The sequence below is a fragment of the Rana temporaria genome, chromosome 1 (assembly GCF_905171775.1).
Source record: "Rana temporaria chromosome 1, aRanTem1.1, whole genome shotgun sequence".
Lineage (NCBI taxonomy): Eukaryota > Metazoa > Chordata > Amphibia > Anura > Ranidae > Rana > Rana temporaria.
This window is the reverse complement of record NC_053489.1, coordinates 287,600,382-287,622,398: the sequence shown is the minus strand read 5'-3', so window position 1 is coordinate 287,622,398 and position 22,017 is coordinate 287,600,382. Positions and strand designations below refer to the sequence as shown.

General features: G+C 42.8%; 1 protein-coding gene across 3 annotated transcripts in view; it reads left to right on the top strand.

Moving 5' to 3' along the window:
* Nucleotides 1-22,017, top strand: part of FAM189A2 (family with sequence similarity 189 member A2) — a 140,418-nt gene that overhangs the window by 41,267 nt on the left and 77,134 nt on the right. For all 3 annotated transcript variants that reach the window (XM_040356832.1, XM_040356823.1, XM_040356815.1), the window contains exons 3-4: nucleotides 10,291-10,401; nucleotides 18,583-18,711. In XM_040356832.1, coding sequence (XP_040212766.1) covers nucleotides 10,291-10,401; nucleotides 18,583-18,711 — 240 coding nt within the window. The remainder of the gene's footprint in view (nucleotides 1-10,290; nucleotides 10,402-18,582; nucleotides 18,712-22,017) is intronic.

Here is a 22,017-nt window from a genome sequence, read left to right as displayed (position 1 = left end):
AATGTGACACCGGAGGGGGGGCGGGTTCCGATCAGCGGGACTCCACTTTAGGGTGGAGAACCGCTTTAAGGCATAAAGGAGAAGATGTTCTTGCATAAAGTACTGCACTTTATAAATCATTGCCTAACAGATGGGATCTGACTGTGTACCATAATATCAACCAGTAACCTCAGGATATAGAGGAATTAACAAACTAAAAGAGGAGAGAAAAAGAAAAGGATGTAAACTAACAAAAGAAAAAGAAAGAAATGGAAAAAAGAGAGAGATGAAAAGAATAGTAGAATTATTCCTACTGCCGTGGTCCACCAATGTAGTCGCATCCCCCCCCCAACTCCGTAGGTAAGTATTGCATCACACCTCACCCCCAGCACCCCACCATCAGTACCAATCACAACTCTGCATCCTTGTCTGCCACCCTTTTTTTTTTTGCGCTCTATCCCTGTAGTAATCTGTCCCTCACCAATTGGAGAGGACCCAATCCCGGAATGTCTAATCAAGGTTGCCACATTGAGTAGAACTTCTTTAAAACATTGCGGTGCTGGTACGTCAGTTTTTCACAAATCAGTAGTCTATTGACCTGCTTCACCCACTGCTCACCCGTTGGTACTCTCGGAGTAATCCATAGTTTTGCTATTTCCTTGCGGGCAAGATAGAGCAAACGGAGCACAGCAATATGACCATTTGGCGATAAGTCGGGCAGCTCCAAGGCACCAAGGAGGCACACAACTGGGTCCCTAATAACTGGTATCTGAAATACTTGGGCTATAGTGTCAAGGACAAATTTCCAATACCTAAAAAGCTTTGGACACTTCCACAGCATGTGCAGAAGATCACCAGTATGTGCATTACATTTTGGGCACAGGGGGGTGTCTCTAAGGCCCCACTTGTGCAGCCGGGCCGGCGTTCTGTACACCCTATGTAATAGGTATAAATGGGATAGCCTCTGTGATGCAGATACGGAAACCAAGGGGGCAGACGTCAGGCACAGCTCCCAAGTCTCCCCATCAACAGGCCCCAGATCACGTTCCCACCCCCTTCTACAGGAGAGTTTACTTGCGTCATGCGTGGACTGGAGTAATCTGGCATAGACCCTCGATATCATGCCTGCCCTGTCATCTGTAGAGAGTACATCCCTCATCAGAGGGTGCACCATCAGAACAAATGGGGATAGTCTACCTTCGCATTGTACAGCATGCCTTAGTTGTAGGTATTGATAAAATTGGGAGTTATGTAAACCAAATTCCTCTCTCATAACTGTAAAGGATTTAAATACTGTGCCGGAGTACAACTGGGTGATATAGTGGATTCCCACTGCCTCCCATGGGCCGAAACCCCTTAGTTAAAAGTGTTCCTTAAAATATCTATTCCTCCATATTGGAGTAAACTGGCAGATCGTTTTAACTTTAAAAATGGATCTTACATATTCCCATAATTTATTCAGTAGACTAACGGTAGGAAAGGTAGTAGGGGATTGAGTGAGGCCTGCCTCTAGATACACCAAAGCTGGGAGATCCTAATCTACAGGGACTATCAGGGACCTAATCGGATCAGAGTCATCCATGACCCCCCAATTACCTAGGTGCTGGAGCTGCGACTCTATGAAATAAAACCGAGAATGTGGAACTGCCATACCCCCCTGGTCCTTCGCGAGCTGCAGAGAGTACAAACTGATACGGGCTAACCCACCACCCCAAATCAACTCCCTAAACTGGGTGTCTATTCGGGTAAACCATCTGTGGGTAATCCAAATCGGGGAATTGTGAAAAATATATAGAAGTTGAGGCGCCCATATCATTTTAATTAAGTTAACTCTTCCGGTGACGGATAGAGTCAGTTTCCTCCAAGCTGAGCATTTCAGCCGAAGCTTCTGCAACATTGGGGACAGGTTCTTGTCAAGGTACTGAGTAGGGTCCGGTGTAACCTGTATGCCTAAATAACGGAACTCATCAACTACAGCAATGTCTCTCGCGCAGTCAGGCAGAGGGCCTGGTTAGGGGTCCAGGGGCATAAGAACTGACTTGTTCCAGTTGATGCTAAAACCCGACAGCCGACCGAAGTCAGCAATCAGGCCCATCACGTTCTGCAAGGAACCACCCGTATCTCCCAGGTATATCAGTGTGTCATCTGCATAGAGGCAAACCACATCTTTCTAGGCCCCCTCTGGAACCTCACTATGTCCTGCGACTTTCTAATATGTATGGCCAATGGTTCAAGAGCCAGGGCAAACAACAGGGGTGATAAAGGACACCCCTGCCGAGTGCCCCTAGCAAGACAGAAGGAGTCCGATACTTCACCATTGATACGCATTCTCGCCGTTGGGGAGCTGTATAGTAACTGAACCCATTTCAAAAACGAGGGACCCACCCCAAACCGAGTCAGGACCTCCCAGAGATAGGACCATTCCACACTGTCGAACGCCTTAGCGGCGTCCAAAGATAGAATCGCCCTATTGCCTATGTTATCCGAAGGAATCTGCAAGTTCAGGAAAAGTCTGCGCAAATTCTGAGAAGTAGATCTCGTGGGAATAAACCCAGACTTGTCCTTATGTATCACTTTTTGTATACAGCTAGCCAACCTGTTAGCCAGGATCCTGGCCAACAGCTTGACATCACATATAAGAAGCGAAATCGGTCTATAAGAGTCTGGTGACAGAGGATCCTTGCCTGGCTTCAACAGAACCACGACAAGGGCCTCATTCATGGAGGGGGGGGGAAAGACCCTGTTTCAAAAGCATGATTATAAACTTTAAAAAGGATAGGGAGAAGTTGAGCCGAGTACCTTTTGTACACCTCAGATGGTAGCCCGTCAGCTCCGGGTGCCCGGCCATTTTTTGAGTGAGCCAGGGCTTCCAGTATTTTTTCCTCAGTCAGAGGAGCATTGAGCAGGGCAACATCCGGAGCGGACAGGGATGGCAAGGGGTATTTGTTTAGAAACAAATGACTGACCTTGGATGAGTAAACATCCTGAAAATAGTGTTTAAAAACAGTTGTGACATCACTAGTGGAGTGGCAAGGCATCCCATTGGCATTTGTTATAGACGCAATATGAGAAGATGGCTGTTGTGATCTAGCTAATAGCGCCAACATGTGCCCTGTATTCTCACCCTCCTCGAAGTGACTTTGCTGTAGGAGCGTTTATTCTCAGCTAATTGCAAGGACAGGTCCTTAAGTAAAGTTTGGGCTGCCAGCCACAAGCGTCTCGCGTCATCCGTAGGGTCAGCAACATATCTGGCCTCAGAGGATCGTGCCTCCTCCAAAACCGATATCTCCCATTCCTTGGTGGAGGTTTTTATCTTGGAAATTACTCTAATAAATTGCCCTCTTAAACAAGCTTTAGTCGTTTTCCAGACTACATCTAATGTTGCAGTGTCTAGGTTATGCCTAAAGAAATTTGTGAGGAGTTCCGGGATAGGGTCTGGGTCTGAAAGAAGTGAGAGCCAGAAGGGGTTAAGTTTCCAGAGGGTAATACCCATACGTGCCCCACATCTAACATCAATCGATAGAGGGGAATGGTCTGATATTTGTCTAGGATGGTATTGAGAGGATTCCAACAATGGTAGGAGCAAATCATTCCCCAACCCCAGATCAATTCTGGACAAACCCCCCACAGAGGCAGATTGGCATGAGTAAACTCTGGCATCTGGATTATGAATCCTTCAAACATCCGTTAGGCCCATTTCCAGTAGTAAACTGGCAAACAGAGTAGGCCCACTCCCTCTCTGCACCCCAGCCCCCCCTCTGGCAGATAGTCTGTCCTAGTGTGATCTAGACAGTTATTAAAGTCACCTACTACCAATACAGGAATACCCGGAGAGCGGGCAATAAAATCTGTCAACACCCTCATGGTATTAGTTGAGAAGGGAGGAGGAATATACATCCCTGCAAGAATACATTTAGTTCCATATATACAACACAGAATAAAGACATACCGCCCATCAGGGTCAATTTGTGTTTCTAGGGCTGTGAACTGTGTGCCCTGTCTAACCAGAATGCTCACCCCCCTTGAGTACACTGAGAAAGTAGCATGGTATTGGTGGCTAAATTGCCTCACTGCAAATTGGGGTGTGGAGGTCGGGGGGAGGTGAGTCTTCTGCAGACATTTAATATCAGCAGCTATTCGCTTGACTGCACGGAGTACAGCCAAGCGCTTGACAGGATTACCCAATCCCCGTACATTCCAGGACATAAATCTGGTTATCTTAGACATTGCATTGTGGGAGTAGGCAATACATGGGTATCTTTGGAATATTCACAGTACTGTAAAGTAAAACAGCAAAATGTACTAAGGCCCTGTACACACGCTCGAACATGTCCGATGAAAATGGTCCGCGGACCGTTTTCATCGGACATGTCTGCTAGGAGATTTTGGTCTGATGGTTGTACACACCATCAAACCAAAATCCCCGCGGACAGACGGCGCGGTGACGTGTCGGTGACGTTGACGCCGCCGCGTCCGCAAAACATGAAGTAAAATGCTTCCACGCATGCCTCGAATCCATTCGGCGCATGCGGGAGATTTCGGTCCGCTGGTTAAGTGTACTAACCAGCGGACATGTCGGACGGACGGGTTTCCAGCAGATAAGTTTTAAAGCATGCTTTAAAACTTTTGTCTGCTGGAAACCTGTCTGCTAGGCTGTACACACGGTCGGATCTGTCCGCTGAAACTGGTCTGCGGACCAGTTTATATGTTTGATCGTGTGTACAGGGCCTGAGAGGGAAAGTTAGCAGCAGACCCTCAAGTGAATGTAAAAAGATGCAGAGTAAATTAAGGCAGTTAAATATTGGTGACAGGGACAAGGTAAGGTGCGTCTCGCAGTGGACAGGCAAGGCAGTCACGGGGGGGCCAATGGTCTTAGTGAACAGTTGGAATGATGAAGGCGGTGGACCAACAGCAAAAATTTCGGAAAAAAGTAGAAATATCAAAAGTGAAAATAAAGTCAAAGAATAACAGGCCATCATGGCCAAACTTGTGTGCCCGAAGGCAAGGTGAGGCCTGTACCAGGCCAACATGGGGGCAACAGTGGAAGTGCACATAAGCGTCTGAACTTCTCAACAGCTAGATCAGATAGCCCTGATGGTAAAGTATGGACTAAACATCAGCAGCTTCTCCGCCTTGGCAAAAGGGTATAGCGGGTACTTATCAGAATGATTCAATCGGTGCATCACCCGTCTTGTTGAGCACGGTGCCGGTTGCGACCCTCGCGGAGCGACTGTTCCTCCCTGTCCATCCACTGTGCGGCTGCAGATGGAAGGTCAAAGAAGTGAACGGATCCCATCGCTTCTACTCTTAGCCTGGAGGGGTACAGCATAGCATATTTCACATCTAGTGCCCTGAGGCGACGTTTAACATCCAGGAACTTTGCGCATTGCTTTTGCAGCTCAGCAGAGAAATCAGGGAAACAAGAGATTTTGGCATTATCAATTTTCATGGCTTCTGGTTTAATCCTGGCATTGCGTAGTATGGCATCCCTATCTTTGTAATGAAGAAATTTGAAGAGGAAGGGTCTCGGAGGGGCCCCTGGCTGAGGAGGCCTAGAAGGCACTCTATGCACTCTTTCAACTGAAAATAATGGAGTGAAAGCCTCTTTGCCAAATGCAGACACCAGCCAGTTCTCAATAAATTCTACAGGATTCTTCCCCTCAGCTCTTTCAGGCAGACCAACCAGCCTCACGTTATTTCTTCTCATTCTATTCTCCAGTTCCTCTAAACGGGATGAATGCTGTGTAAGGAGATGGTTGTTGTATGTAAGATCTCTTTGCATGGGGGCCATGTCATCCTCTATGGAGCTCACCCTCCCCTCCACAGCAGAGGTCCTCTCCCTCAGCTTTTGTGCATCTTGCCTCATAAAGGACACCTCAGCTTTAACACCCTTAATATCAGCAGTTAGGGCAGCTAGGGAGGTATTGCATGTGGTGATGGCTGCAAATATGTCTCCTAGTGAGGGTTCACTATCAGGGCTGGTGAAGGCTTGCGGCCTAGTGGAGCTGCCATTAGGGTACTCATTACGTTCCAGGGATATTCCGGGCCTCCGCCATCCTCCAGGGGGACTGTGTCGTCCGCATCTGACGATCCACCGGGCGTCTCGCCATGTGTCCCCGGGTGAGTATTAGAGTCAGCAGCAAGTGTTCTGGAGAAGAGCTTCTCCGCTCCCTCCCTATGCTTCTCCTTGGCCGTAGGCTGGGCCTGAGCGCCATCTTGGAGCACCATGCTGTCTGCGGACCGGGCCGCATATTGCTTCTTAGCCGCCGACATTCTCCTCGGATCGGGGAACAGAGGGCATCGGAGTGACCAGGATACCTTCCCTCAGCGATCGGGCGTGAAAAGCAGGCAGGACGGGTGATATTCAGGATGGATTGCAGGAGATTCAGCGGAGAGGAGCTGAAGGTGCGTCCGGCTACATCTGCTGCCTGGCCACGCCCCCAACAGGTTGGATTTTCTCTATTCCCTGAGAACATTTAGGTCATGGTGCTTCACAAAGTGTTTTTTCTACATTCACATTCCTCTTAGGCTAGGGTCACACTTCTGCATGTGTAGGACTACATGTAAATCGCATGCTTTCCCACACCTAAAAGCATACACACATATTAATCATCCTGTATGAAAATAACTCAAATAAAATCAGGTGAGCAACTAATAATAAATATGGTATCCTTGATCAGGACAAACGTGAATGTCCCATGAGGCTAAATAAGCAAAATAAGTGAACCCAAGCAAAAAGCTGTTCCAATATGTTTAAAACGTAAAAAACGTAAAATAAAAACAGTCTGGTGTAAAGAAAGGAAACGTCCAAATTCCATACAGTAGGGGATAGTTGTGTGAGGGCAAAGATGAAGCCGTGAAACACCACCACCACGTAGTAGCTTTCTCCAGTGCCAGACAGAATATTGGGGAGGGACCCTTACCAGATTCGTTGGACCTCAGAATATAAGGTCTGATGCGCTTTTGCAGATACAAACCTCTGCAAAGGTTATAAGTGAACTGGATCCTCCAGACTACAGCCCTCTCAGAATCTCCTCCTCTGGAACCAATATGGGGATGATGTCATCTGCTCCAGCGAGTATCAGTCCGTGGGTCATAAAAAATTAGCAAAGAAGAGGCAGCATGTGCGTTATCTTCTTAAAAAACAGGGGGATGTTTATTGCAAAGCTCCAATGCATTTACACAAACAAAAAAGATTAATAAACATCTTTCTGATGTAAAAAAAATAAATAAAAAAACAGCCGGCATAGCTTAAAAACAAATACGAGCGCCCGTGCTTCCGGGGTCACGTGGGAGCGTGGTGACGTCACTCCGTAGCACCGCCCTGACCAGTTTCGTCAAAGTTGTCGTTTTCAAAGGGCACGTGCCCTTTGAAAACGACAACTCTGTCGAAACTGGTCAGGGCGGTGCTACGCAGTGGCGTCACCACGCTCCCACGTGACCCCGGAAGCACGGGCGCTCGTATTTGTTTTTAAGCTATGCCGGCTGTTTTTTAATCTTTTTTTTATTTATTTTTTTTACATCAGAAAGATGTTTATTGAGTCAAAAACAAAGACAAACAAACAGTACAACTTTCCAGTGCACAGACAGAGGTTGATTCCATTAAAGCGTACCGCGTAAATGAATAGATATATGTCCTTCACTTCACCCACAGTCATCATTTTCCCCCTCCAACAAATATACATGCCATCCCACCCCAACACCATCAATACAGCATACAAACCCTCATGACCACATTTTTTTTTCCATGACCGCATATTTGCACCCGTTTACAGACACCTTAGAATTCTAGTCATGACCAGTGTTTTTTAATCTTTTTTGTTTGTGTAAATGCATTGGAGCTTTGCAATAATAAGAAGATAACCCACATGCTGCCTCTTCTTTGCTAATTTTTTATGACCCACGGACTGATACTCGCTGGAGCAGATGACATCATCCCCATATTGGTTCCAGAGGAGGAGATCCTGAGAGGGCTGTAGTCTGGAGGATCCAGTTCACTTATAACCTTTGCAGAGGTTTGTATCTGCAAAAGCGCATCAGACTTTATATTCTAAGGTCCAACGAATCTGGTAAGGGTCCCTCCCTAATATTCTGTCTGGCACTGGAGAAAGCTACTACGTAGTGGTGGTGTTTCACGGCTTCATCTTTGCCCTCACACAACTATCCCCTACTGTATGGAATTTGGACGTTTCCTTTCTTTACACCAGACATAAATAAACATATTGGAACAGCTTTTTGCTTGGGTTCACTTCTTTTGCTTATTTAGCCTCATGGGGCATTCACCTTTGTCCTGATCAAGGATACCATATTTATTATTAGTTGCTCACCTGATTTGAGTTATTTTCATACAGGGTGATTAATATGTGTGTATGCTTTTAGAGATACTCGCCTTCTGGAGTATGCTCCCCTATTACTCATTGAAAAAGAAAAAGTGCAGCGCTAAATATTAAGTGAAGTGAATCAAAAAATACGGTAAATAATCAAATTCAGTGAAAAATCAATGAAATTGAAAAAAAGGAGAACACACCACCAAGTGGTATGGCAAGTGAAACACAAAAAGGTGATAACCGTGCGGTAACCTGGAGAACCACTAGGAGGTGGAATCTCTCTAAGTTACTATATAATTAGAAAGCACCGTGATGAGTGATGTAACACATATGTGTAACAAAAAATAAATGATAAATTGAACCCCAAATGAAGTCCATATAAAATATACGTGTTAATCCAAAGTATAAATATGAGAGTCCAATGTCAGACTGGCATATACAGTCCAAAAAGGTGAGGTTGGTCAGGAGTTCTTTGTGGAGAAAAAACAGACAACAGAAGAATGGAAGATGGTATGATCTTCTCAAGTGTGGAAATCAGGTATTCTTGGTAAATAGTGGGGACCTCATCAGCAATCCATAATGGTATCCAGATAAATAAATATAAAGATGGGTACTCTTACCAGAATATGTGGACATACACGTCAGCGACGGTATGTCAAACAGGCATGCACGAACTCCTAGGCAGCAGTGATGTCAGTAGAAAGCCGTTTGATGTGCCAACCTTTGATCCACCAGAGCGGGTTTGATCCAATGACAGGAGACAAATCATGCAGGAGAGGTTCTCAGATGCAGATGTGTAATGTACAGGCCAATCGTGGAACCATGTTACTCATTGTTTTAAATGTCAATTTCACTATGACCATTCATCTTATTTGTTTACTTAGCGCAACTTTATTGTTTTCCAAATTGTTGTTCACATGATTATCACGTGTTTATGTTGCAGCTTTGTTTTCTCACTTTAGCCTATCAATTTTTTCTAGTCTGATTAGTGCAGAATTTACCCCCCCCCTTTTTTCCGCTTTCCCACACCTGCCACAAAAATGCGCTGCTGGTAGTAGATGTGTGGGGGTGCCATCATTCTTTATGACACTCACACACAGTTTTTAATGCCTTCTGGGAACCCCATAGCACTATGTGGCTTCCTTGAGGCTGAAATCTTGGAAAAGGTGCAGGAACCTGCATTTTCTGTAAGCAGCCCATTGGAATGAATAAGCTGCTGTGCTCGTGCACATGTGGCCACAGGGAAGCCACAATAGTGTGAACCTAAGGGAAAGACACATAATGGAGGAGATGAAATGGCTGCTCGACCCAAAATAGCATGAGAGAGAAGGTTCCCCGGTAGGGCTTTTAGGCAGCAATAATGTGGCTCCTTGTAAGCTCTCTTGGGTGGGCTTTCCGATGTTGGGTGGACGGGGGCAGCCTAGGCCCCTCCGGATTATCCAGCGGCTTTCCAAATATTTGATTCCTTGTTTCATCGGTAATTATATTACTATAGCAGACTCAATGTGATGTATGCTGACATGTGTCCCTTCATCTATTTTGAACCTACTGTATGTAATTAATATTTCTTAGAAATTATGTCCCCCTGAAGAGACCCAACTGGTCGAAATGTGTCGGGGCTCAACATTTCACACCAACATGAAATTATGATATGTATAATGATATATGTATACTGCATCAAGGAATGCGACTTTTTACCATTATTATTATTGTTATTATTGTTTTATGTAATCTCTTTTGACTTATTTTGGTATCCGAGAATCTCGGCAATAAATACTGTTTTATACATTCATTATTTTACTCCAAATTTTCTACATGGCTGCCCAATAGTGTGAACCTAACCTTTGATAGTATTATAAAAATAATCCCTCAGTCGGTCTCTTATCCTTTTAGTGGTTCTTCCCAAAATGTGAGAAACAAACTGTATCTTATGTAAAAATGCTGTAGAAATGAATCCTACTTACTGTCATTTTCTTTATACAAGGTCAACCTGTTTGTAATGCTCTCTGTGGTCTGCGTCCTTCTAAACTTGGCCGGATTCATCTTAGGATGTCAAGGTGCACAATTTGTGTCCAGTGTTCCCAGCTGTCAAGTGGTAAGCCAACTTCTTTAACTTTTAAATGAAAATGGTAACCTTTGATTGAGAATGGTGGTCATAGTCATGTGTGAACACAACCCAGATTGTTAGGAATCTTGCATTTTTTTTCCCTGCTTTTTTATATTTTTTTATCAATCGACTTTTTTTTTTTTGGGAATTTGTATAAAAGACAATACAAACATGAAATACATTACTTTACATTGTATAGCTCACAGTATTGCAGGTTAGAAAACAACAAAGTATAAAACAGCAAGAACATCCCTAGGTAGGAGGAGAAGACATTGTATTAAGTTTTCAACAATGGTAGCGTAATGTAAATGGTCATGTCACATCATTTACAGTGTGCTTTGTCATGGAAATTGAGTAAAGGTATAAAGAAACCTATAAGGGGAGTCCTGCTTTCTGAAGTATCAGGTATTGCGTGATGTCAGGACAGGAAACGTAAAAAGGAAAAAAGAGGGATCACAAATGAGAAAGTACAGTGGGAGAGTAAGGAAAGAAGATGGGGGGAAAAGGGGTGTCGCAACATTCCAGGGCTATAGGGGTAGCCCCGTGGTCGGGGATCAGACGAGATCAGAGGCAGGGCCATCAGGGCAGGTCCTCTTTTAGATGCCACATTTCCCACACATGATTATGGGACTCTGGTTTATTATAAGGTCTAGCTGTTAGTTTCTCCATGAGTTCTGTGTCTTTGATTCTGGCATACAAAACAGTTGAGGTGGGTGGCTTCGTTTTCTTTTCAGCTAAGGGATATGAGACATCTTGCCGCTGTGAGTACATGACAGAGCAGTTTCTTGTAAGGTTTGGCAAGCCTCATAGGGGACAGTACAACAATTTTTGGGTGAATGGAATATCATTTACTCTTTTTATTCACAAGCACACCCTATTGGAAGGTTGTCATCTAAAGTGAACAATATAGCAATCCAAACAAAACCGCATAGTCTGTCTGCTGTGGGTTGCATATTTTGAATGAAATCCCCATATTAAGTTCAGAATTGAGCCTGGCATCTCAGTTCACTGTCTATCAGTTAGTAACCAGCTTGCACCAGTGTGGCCCAAAGAATTTACCTTCTTTGTGTCTCCAAAGACAGCACTAGAAAGCTGGGCTACATCTGTTCCTAAATTATAATCTGAGCTTGAATTCCTTCTTACTATAGACATTGCTAATCTTACTGGGAAAATACTGAAAGATTAGGGAAGAAAATTTCCTCAGAATATGAAGAAGCAGGAAGCTGGGTGGTAATTGTATGTTACGTCTCCCCTAGTTAGTGCTGCCTTTGACAAGTTTCACCCTTCTCCAGCAGTTTCCCTCAGAATTTTAGGCGTTCAACTCTTCTGGGGGGCGTCAGATGTCTGTGCCATGCCCCCAAAGCTTTGGTGTTCTTTTTCCGGCCCTACTTCATTGCAGTGTCCTGTAGTAATGAAGGGGTCTACAGATGGAACTACAGTGTACAGCAGGGGACACCCCTGGAAGTGGTGAATGCTGAAGAGCCTGGCTGAGGTTGCACATTGAAATGGAAGGTAGGAGACATGGGCTGCTGAAGAGATGAGTATATTAGCTCTTTTTATTGCAGAGAATTATTATCTGAAATTGTTTAGGCAACTGGCAAGGTGACGTTAAGAATTAATGGCAACGTACATTCACAGTTTTACCGTGCTGTGTGCTAATGTGAATTAAACACGGCTTTTAGCACTTGCAATTGTAAGCTTAAAGTTGTGAATTTAGCCTAAAACCTTTACTAAAAAGTGAGTGCTGTAGCTGCCCAAAGCATAAAACCTGACTGAAATGCTTGTGAACACTTAACGCTAAATTAATGATCTGTCGTGTCAAATAAAAGTAACATGCTCCCATTAATTTGCTTCTTCTTTTTTTTTTTTGGTGGAGAATGCGGACACCTTTTCTTTTGCTTCTTAGATTTCTTTTGTCTTAAGAAAAACTTGAATGCAAGAGAATTGGCTTTTTTTTTTTTTATTAAAGCCGGTTTATTTGCTTCCTTTCCACCTCCCAGATGACAATAAGTGACACTGCAGGAGTCTGTCACTGACTTTTAAAGGGGTTGTAAAGACAAAAATATTTTCCTCTTAAATTAAAGTCTGACAGTAGCTGATAAAGTAAAAAGTAATGTTTTGCATTATAACTAGTTTGATACCTGTTGAAATCGAGCTGTTTTATTCACCTCCGTCACTCCTGAATCGTTATTCTCACTGACTTCCTGGTTTGCGGTGCGCATTCATTCTTGCTACATCACAGCCTAATGGGAACTACAGTTCCCATTAGGCTTAGCCTCCATGCCTGTGAGGGATAAGAGAGCATCTTCACGCAGGGCTGTAGTCATAGGGAGGGGGTGAGCACATTCTGCTTTCCACCATGCAAAACGGCTCAGATGCTGGTGGAAAGCAAGAAGAGGAGAGACAGGAAATGGCATTTTCAAACCTGGATTACTGTATTTTGGAGGTCAAAAGGAAAAACGAGGTAAGTGATATTTAAATGCTCTAGCCTACAGCAGTCAATTGATCTAATAAAAAACAAACCTTTAGTGTTCCTTTAAGCTGGCCATGGATGGACTGAAATTTAGTCACTTCAGTAGGGTCTGGTCCAATTTCAATCAATGTTTGACTGTGCCTTTTCGACAGAAGTCGATTGTTGGAGCAACTTCTGTTAAACGGACTTGTTGGAAAACGTTTCCTGATCAGCCAGCTGTAGCCAATTGGTCGCTGTCACTGATTAATCAGTGTGTTCTGACAGCGGAGACTCCTGCTGTCAAAATACAATATCCCAGAAGGGAGGATTCCTCGATTCACCTCCCTTGTGTGGATGGAGGTATCTGTTTATCTTTTTGCTTTTTTTCAACTTGCTGGTTTAACAAAAAAAATTGTCTTCTATGGCCAGCTTTAGACCTGAACAGGCAACAAGCATTGCTGCGGTAAAATATTGACTGAACACAAAAAAAGGAGAGCATCAATTTCTAACAATAAACAGTATGGCCCAGATTTTTTGCCCGCTAGGTGGCGCTTCCGTCGATTTCCTCATCGAGTATGCAAATTAGCTAGATACGCGAACTCCCGAACATACGCGCAGCCAACGTAGTAAAGTTACGACGTTTACGTTAGGCTTTTAACGGCGTAAAGTTGCCCCTGGGTCTATGAGGCGCAGTCAATGTTAAGTATGGCCGTCGTTCTCGCGTCGAAAATTTTAAAAATTACGTCGTTTGCGTAAGTCGTCCGTGAATGGTGCTGGACGTAATTTACGTCCACGTCAAAACCAATGACGTCCTTGCGACTTCATTTAGAGCAATGCACGCTGGGATATTTTAGGGGCGGCGCATGCGCAGTTCGTTCGGCGCGGGGACGCGCTTCATTTAAATGATACACGCCCCCTACCCTGCGAATTTGAATTCCGCTGGGTGATTTACGCAACTTTACACGCAAGTGCTTTGTGAATAAAGCACTTGCCTGAAAAACTTGCGGCAGTGTAACGTAAATCAGATACGTTACGCCCGCCCACATTTACGCCCATCTACGCAAATCTGCCCCTTAATCTCTAGTGTTATAGTTCTATTCTTTCTATTTTGTAATTTTCTTATTATGTGACAGTTTTAAATAGAGTAATAAATGTATTGTGTGTGTGTATATATACATATATATATATATATATATATATATATAAATATATGTGTGTATGTATATATGTGTGTATATATAAAATGTATTTAGTCTCTGGACACTGCGAATAAATAATGCATACTTATATCAACATCACAAGACTATAAACTGTAAAGGCCGACACATCAGCCCAGACTGTTTTCTTAACAAAAAAAAATATGTGTATATTACTGTAAAAACATATGTTGTCATTGTTGTGGCGCTTTGCCTTAAAATCATCAATAAAAATGAACAAGTAACAATGTGAACTGTACATGGTTTCCGTACTCAAGCACTCATGATGTAAATGTTGGGCTCGTCCAGCATCCTGTGAAGACATGTTATATTGTGATTGTTTTTCCAGTTGGACCAAGCGGACCTTCATCTCCTGTTACCCATTAGCTGACTTGCATTATAATGAGCACTTTACTTACAGGAAGAATAGATTAAGTGCATTAATGTATTATTTCCTCAACCATTTAAAGAGGAACTCAAGCTTCCATCGTGTTGTTCCTAAACAGCAAAAAAGTAGTTAAAGTGGAGGTTCCCCCTAAAAAAAAATTCTAACAATACATTCAGAAGACTGATTACACTGCGGGTAGGCTGTTTTTTTTTTTTTTTTTTTTCGTACATACCTCGATATCGCCGTTTCATCCCTCGGCTTCCGGGTATGATTCTTGTGGGGCTGGGCGTGCCTAGTTGATTGACGTTCCTCCGAACGACGCATACTTGACGTCATGACTTTCCGAAAGAAGCCGAACGTCGCTGCGCAGGCGCCGTATAGAGCCGACTCTATACGGCGCCTGCGCAATGACGTTCGGCTTCTGTCGGAAAGTCGTGACGCGCAGTATGCGCCGGTCGGAGGAACGTCAATCAACTAGGTCCAGCAAGAATCATACCCGGAAGCCGAGGGATGAAACGGCGATAACGAGGTATGTACGAAAAAAAAAAAAAAACAGCATACCCGCAGTGTAATCAGTCTTCTGAATGTATTGTTAGAATTTTTTTTTAGGGGGAACCTCCACTTTAAACTACCACATGTATGTATATATATATATATATATATATATATATATATATATATATATATATATATATATATATATAATGTATTTATATACATTCACACTCAGTATATATTTAAAACTTTATAATTGTTTACTGGCCTGTAATGGCATCTGTCATGTTTTATATGCAAGCATAATTTGGGGTTGAAAAGGGTGTCTTTTAGGAGACAATAAAGCCCTGTCTCCTAAATTTGACTACAAATTGGAACAATTATTTGGCACAAAAAATACACGTCTAAAAATCTAGTAAAAGGTTGAGAAAGACGTTTTTTTTTTTTTTTAAATCTGTTTAATGGAATTTTCCCTTATAGCACAAAACACTTCAGGCGGTGCGCAGTGGTGCACCAACTTGTGTAAGACACAGAAAATAAAGGCACCAAACAAAAACATAATTTAAACCGCCAAGTACAGCTTGTATGAGTTGGTGGCTCGTACTGAAAAAAAGCAGATGTACCCCATACTATGTCCTTTCAGCAACTCATACTTTGAAACACATATATAGCATTCACAAACGTAGGGTTGTTCACCTGAGCATGCAACTTGCCAGCAGGAAACAATAAAACTGTATTAACCACTTCAATACCGGGCTTTAATACCCACCTCCATACCGGGCCTTTTCTGGCACTTCTCTCCTACTTGTACAAATCATCATTCTTTTGCTAGAAAATTACTCAGAACCCCCAAACATTATATATGTTTTTTTAGCAGACACCCTAGGGAATAAAATGGCGTTCATTGCAACTTTTTATCTTGCACAGTGTTTGCGCAATAATTTTTCAAACGCCTTTTTTTTGTAAAAAAATGGTTTCATGAATTAAAAAATAACAAAACAGTAAAGTTAGCCCAATTTTTTTGTAAAATATGAAAGATGATGTTACGCCGAGTAAATAGATATCTAACATGTCATGCTTTAAAATTGCGCACACTCATGGAATGGCGCCAAACTTTGTTACTTAAAAACCTCCATAGGCGACGCTTTAAAAATGTTACAGTTTACCAGTTTAGAGTTACAGAGGAGGTATAGTGCTAGAATTGTTGCACACGCTCTAACGCACGCGGCGACACCTCACATGTGTGGTTTGAATGACGTTCCCTTCTGAGCGCGAGCTACCGGGGACAGTGGCTTTTAATTTTTTTTTTATTTTTTTTTTATTTTACTTATTTGATAAGAGATCCCCTTTTTGGACGTCATATGACGGTGTGCGGTTTTGAAGTGGTTAAAGTGAATCAGGGATTAAAGCAGTGGTGGCACTTCCTATTCACTTTACCCATACTCTATCAAATTTTTGTATGTAGGCAAGGTGGAAATTTTGGACAAAGTCTGTCTGCTGACAGTGGGCAAGAAGGTCAGGGGCAAGCTTGCTGTCTATACAATAGTCATTATATACAGGTAGATTTACTATAAATATGTTAGCATTGATCAGAGTGCTGTTTTAATTAAAATATTGGAACTCTTTTTTGTAGGTATTAACCGACAGTACAATTCACCTGAATTGAATAGGTTTTCTTTTAAAGAGGTTAATATTAAACATAACACCATTTAGTGATAGTTGGCTAGGACCTTGTTCTCAGGCCAAAAAAAATAAAGAAATTGACTTCATATAGTATGTAGCTGTTTAATTGAAAAATTCAGACCATGGATACTCTTAAATCTTCCAAGATTATTTATGTGCAAATGATAGAGGTTATAAATACCATTCTTTAACCCCTTTATGATGGAGAGTAAAATAAATCCTAATGCCTAAACACAGTTTTGAAAAAATGACATGTGTTAGTAAAACTGTACATACTGTATCACCACAATTATTTTGTGTATCCAGGTGAGGTATGCCTTGTTTTTTTTTTTCAGCACAAATTTGGCACTAAATGATAGTGGATAGCTGGCCCAAAATAGTAAAAAATATATAAATATATATATTATATTTTATATAATAGTGTGTGTGTGTATATATATATATGAATAAATATATATATATGAATATATATATCTATCTATATATACAGTATATATATATATATATATATATATATATATATATATATATATATATATATATATATACACACACACACTTACACACACCGTATCTCACCCCTGACATTTTTGTAAAAATTTTTATTATATCTTTTCATGTGACAACACTGAAGAAATGACACTTTGCTACAATGTAAAGTAGTGAGTGTACAGCTTGTATAACAGTGTGAATTTGCTGTCCCATCAAAATAACTCAACACACAGCCATTAATGTCTAAAGCGCTGGCAACAAAAGTGAAAATGTCCAAATTGGGCCCAAAGTCTCAATATTTTGTGTGGCCACCATTATTTTCCAGCACTGCCTTAACCCTGTTGGGCATGAAGTTCACCAGAGCTTCACAGGTTGCCATTGGAGTCCTCTTCCACTCCTCTATGACGACATCACGGAGCTGGTGGATGTTAGAGACCTTGCTCTCCTCCACCTTCCGTTTGAAGATGCCCCACAGATGCTCAATAAGGTTTAGGTCTTGAAACATGCTTGGCCAGTCCATCACCTTTACCCTCAGCTTCTTTAGCAAGTCAGTGGTCATCTTGGAGGTGTGTTTGGGGTCGTTATCATGTTGGAATACTGCCCTGCAGCCCAGTCTCCAAAGAGAGGGGATCATGCTCTGCTTCAGTATGTTACAGTACATGTTGCCATTCATGGTCCCCTCAATGGACTATATCTCCCCAGTGCTTGCAGCACTCATGTAGCCCCAGACCATGACACTCCCACCACCATGCTTGATTGTAGGCAAGACACACTTGTCTTTGAACTCCTCACCTGGTTGCCGACACACACGCTTGACACCATCTGAACCAAATAAGTTCATGTTGGTCTCATCAGACCACAGGACATGGTTCCAGTATCCCATGTCTTTTCTTCAGCAAACTGTTTGCGGGCTTTCTTGTGCATCATCTTTAGAAGAGGCTTTCTTTTGGGACCACAGCCATGCAGACCAATTTTATGCAGTGTGCGGCGTATGGTCTGAGCACTGACAGACTGACCCCCCCTACCCCTTCATACTCTGCAGCAATGCTGGCAGCACTCATACGTCTATTTCCCAAAGACAACCTCTGAAAATGCAGTCTATGCATTATCTTTTATGTAGTTCTAGTGTAGAGTTTGAAAATTGGGCTGTAGCATTAATTTTCCTTTGTTAAAAATGTAAATGTTCTTTTTTATTAGGATTACATTTTAGTGGAGAATTATATATTCTGCGCTAACTTTGAGACTGTAACTTTATAAAATATTAAATACAAAGTCGTGTATTTATTCAAAAATGTATTTCTACATGGAGAGATTAAAAGCAGGAGGTCAAATTGACTTGCCCTTTACGTTACTTACCCAAGGAAATCATTTTAATAGCAAGGCTCTCCAGCCTTTTGTAACAATGAGTAGACTACGCTCATATTTTTTTAAGGAAGACTTTGACTTACAGATTGTCTTTACAGGTAGGATTGGCGGAAGGAAGAATGTGTGTATGCTGTGAAGAATCTCATGCTAACAAGTGCCCTGAGAATGGAAATGTTCTGAAGCTTGTCATGATCCATTCCTGTAATGCAGTTCATCTCTTATTAAAGGTATCACTAACAGGCAAATGGAATAAAAGTTTTATTATGTACCTTTTAAATAAAATGTATCAAACTAGCTAAGGTTTTGGGCCAGTTTTAATATACAGTTTTAATATACACAGCCAATAGGGGGAGACTCTACATTACTATTACTATGTACTTTTAGCCTCTAGAGTACAGGTGTCAAACACAAGGCCCGCGGGCCTGAATCCGGCCCTCCAGGCCATTTCATGTGGCCCTCGCACCTCTCCTGCAGCTGCAGGAGAGATCCATCCCTCCTCTGGTCCTCCTCCAGACCCTTACTTTCTGCTTTCAAGCAATGCATCCAGCTTCTTCCCAGCAGCAGCATAAGAAAAGGGGGGTGCACTGTGATGTAAGGGAGAGTGGGGAACCCAACTTCTGGGTGGCTCTTGACATCTAATGTAAAGGGAAGGGAAGGGAATGCACTGGACATCTAATCTTACAGATACAACCGGCCCTTTTGAGGGCAATCATAATGCTGATGCGGCCCACGATGAAATTGAGTTTGACACCCCTGTAGAGGGAGACTGTACAAATCTTTATTTATTTTTTAGTCCATTGAGGGACACAGGAAGCTTTTATAACCTTCAGGTTATTCTGCTGACTACAGGAGGATTGAACACTGGTAAGAAAAAAAACCTGTAGGCTATTAAAGGATAACCCCTCCTATTACCAGCATTGGAGAAAAGCCTGGACGTGACCTTTGGGCACTGGATTCTGCATAGGGTGCTTTCCAGATTCTGGACTGGTAAAGTCTAGCCAAAGAGTGCATCTCAGGTCCAGAGCCCCTGGCATTGATCTGTCTCTTATGACTCACTGGGGTTGATTTAATTGGGGAGTGCAAAATCTGGTGCAACTGTGCATTGTAGCCAATCAGCATCTAACTTGTTCAATCAAGCTGTGGCCAAAACCTGAAAGCTGATTGGTTTCTATGCAGAGCTGCACCAGGTTTTGCAATCTACAGTTTTATTAAATCAACCCCATTATGTAAATAGCCACTTGAGCTGAACACCAAGAGCTTTCTCAATTACATAGGTCACTGGGCGCCTTTCCCACTTGTTTCCACTGCAAAGGGGGTTAACACTGTAGTACTGAGAGATTATGTCCTGTGCTGGGTGGACTGTCATGTGTATGCTCTATATTCTCTTTACCTCCATGCAGGGCTGTCTTAATGAGTGGGCACACCTGGGCACTGCCCAGGGGCCCCAGCTGCACGAGGGGCCCCTAAACTTTCCCCAAAGCAGCTGGTTCTTGAGCCCACGCTGCCCAGAAATTTGGGGACCCAATGGTGCTAGGGAGATATCTGGGGTGTAGAGGGGTCATAGTGCTGGGGAGGCATCAATCTAAAAGATATATTATATGCACAGGACAGCTTTGTCAGTATGTAGTATTTTGCTCACTGTTTCTTTGCTGTACAGAATGATTGTTCATGTAGTTAATGCCGAGCTCCACCCAAAAGGTGGAAGGCACCCACTTGTCTGCCTCCTACCTACAGTTGTATTCAAAATTATTCAACCCCCACTGAAATTGATTGTTTTGCCCAGTTTGACATTGATTTTGATCATCCTGTCATCCTGCTTACAATTAAATCAAAGAGGCACGTGTAGGTCAGACAAATATAACATAACATTTATAATGAAATAACCACAAATGTCTTTTCTGTGCTCACATCATTATCAGTTTTATTCAACCCCCAATTGACATTCAATCTTAGTACTTAGTACAACATCCTTTTACAGTTATAACAGCTTTTAAACGTGAAGCATAGCTTGACACAAGTGTCTTGCAGTGATCTACGGGTATCTTTGCCCATTCGTCATGGGCAAAAGCCTCCAGTTCAGTCACATTCTTAGGCTTGCGAACTGCAACTGCTTTCTTTAAGTCCCACCAGAGGTTCTCAATCGGATTTAAGTCTGGTGACTGCGATGGCCACTCCAAAATGTTCCAGCCTTTAATCTGCAACCATGCTCTAGTGGACTTGGAGGTATGCTTGGGATCATTGTCCTGTTGAAAGGTCCAACGTCTCCCAAGCCTCAGGTTTGTGACGGACTGCATCACATTGTTATCCACTATCTCCTGGTACTGAAGAGAATTCATGGTACCTTGCACACGCTGAAGCTTCCCTGTACCTGCAGAAGCAAAACAGCCCCAAAGCATGATTGACCCCCCGCCATGCTTCACAGTAGGCAAGGTGTTCTTTTCATCATAGGCCTTGTTCTTCCTCCTCCAAACATAGCGTTGATCCATGGGCCCAAACACTTCTAATTTTGTTTCATCAGTCCACAGAACACAATCCCAAAACTTCTGTGGTTTGTCCACATGATTTTTGCATACTGCAGTCGACTCTTCTTATTCTTTGGAGACAGCAAGGGGGTGTGCCTGGGAGTTCTGGCATGGAGGCCTTCATTACGCAGTGTGCGCCGTATTGTCTGAGCAGAAACTTCAGTACCCACATCTGACAAATCTTTTGTCAGTTCCTCAGCAGTCACAAGGGGACTTTTCTCCACTCTACGCTTCAGGTAGCGCTCAGCAGTCGAAGTCAGCATCTTCTTTCTGCCACGACCAGGTAGCGTTTCAACAGTGCCCTTTGGCTTGAATTTGCGAATGATGCTTCCTATGGTGTCTCTTGGTATGTTTAACATCTTTGCAATCTTCTTATAGCCATTGCCCTTCCTGTGAAGAGTAATCACCTCTTCTCTTGTCTTCCCGGACCATTCTCTTGACTTCACCATGTTTGTAACCACACCAGTAAATGTCTAGAAGGAGCTGAGTATCACAGTCATTTTAAAGCTGCCTGATTGGTGCTTATTAGGCTTTATTGCTGCTCCCTGACATACACAGGTGTTTTCAATACCTGATTGAAAACACTTCAATGAACCTCTGTTCTTCAGAATGGTAGTCTTTAAGGGGTTGAATAATTGTGTAAATGAAGAATTCACAAAATAAACATTTACTACTGTATTACAAAACCAATTGATGTCATTTTAGTTGCATATAGTTCTTTAAGAAGTCCTTGTAGGATTTCATTCTGAATACAATTACAAATGTACACTAAATTCCCTAAAACCCTTTACAGCATTGGGGGGTTGAATAATTTTGAACACAACTGTATTTGATGTCTGTTTACCAGCGTTGCCTCCATTGTAGGGGCCCCAGAGCATTACTTTGCCCAGGGGCCCATGATGCTGTTAAGACGGCCCTGCCTCCATGCAGCATTGAGGAAGCACATCCCTGCTACTGCTACAGAGAGCCATAGATCCTTTCCTACTGCCCACCTACAGTGACTTTTGCCAA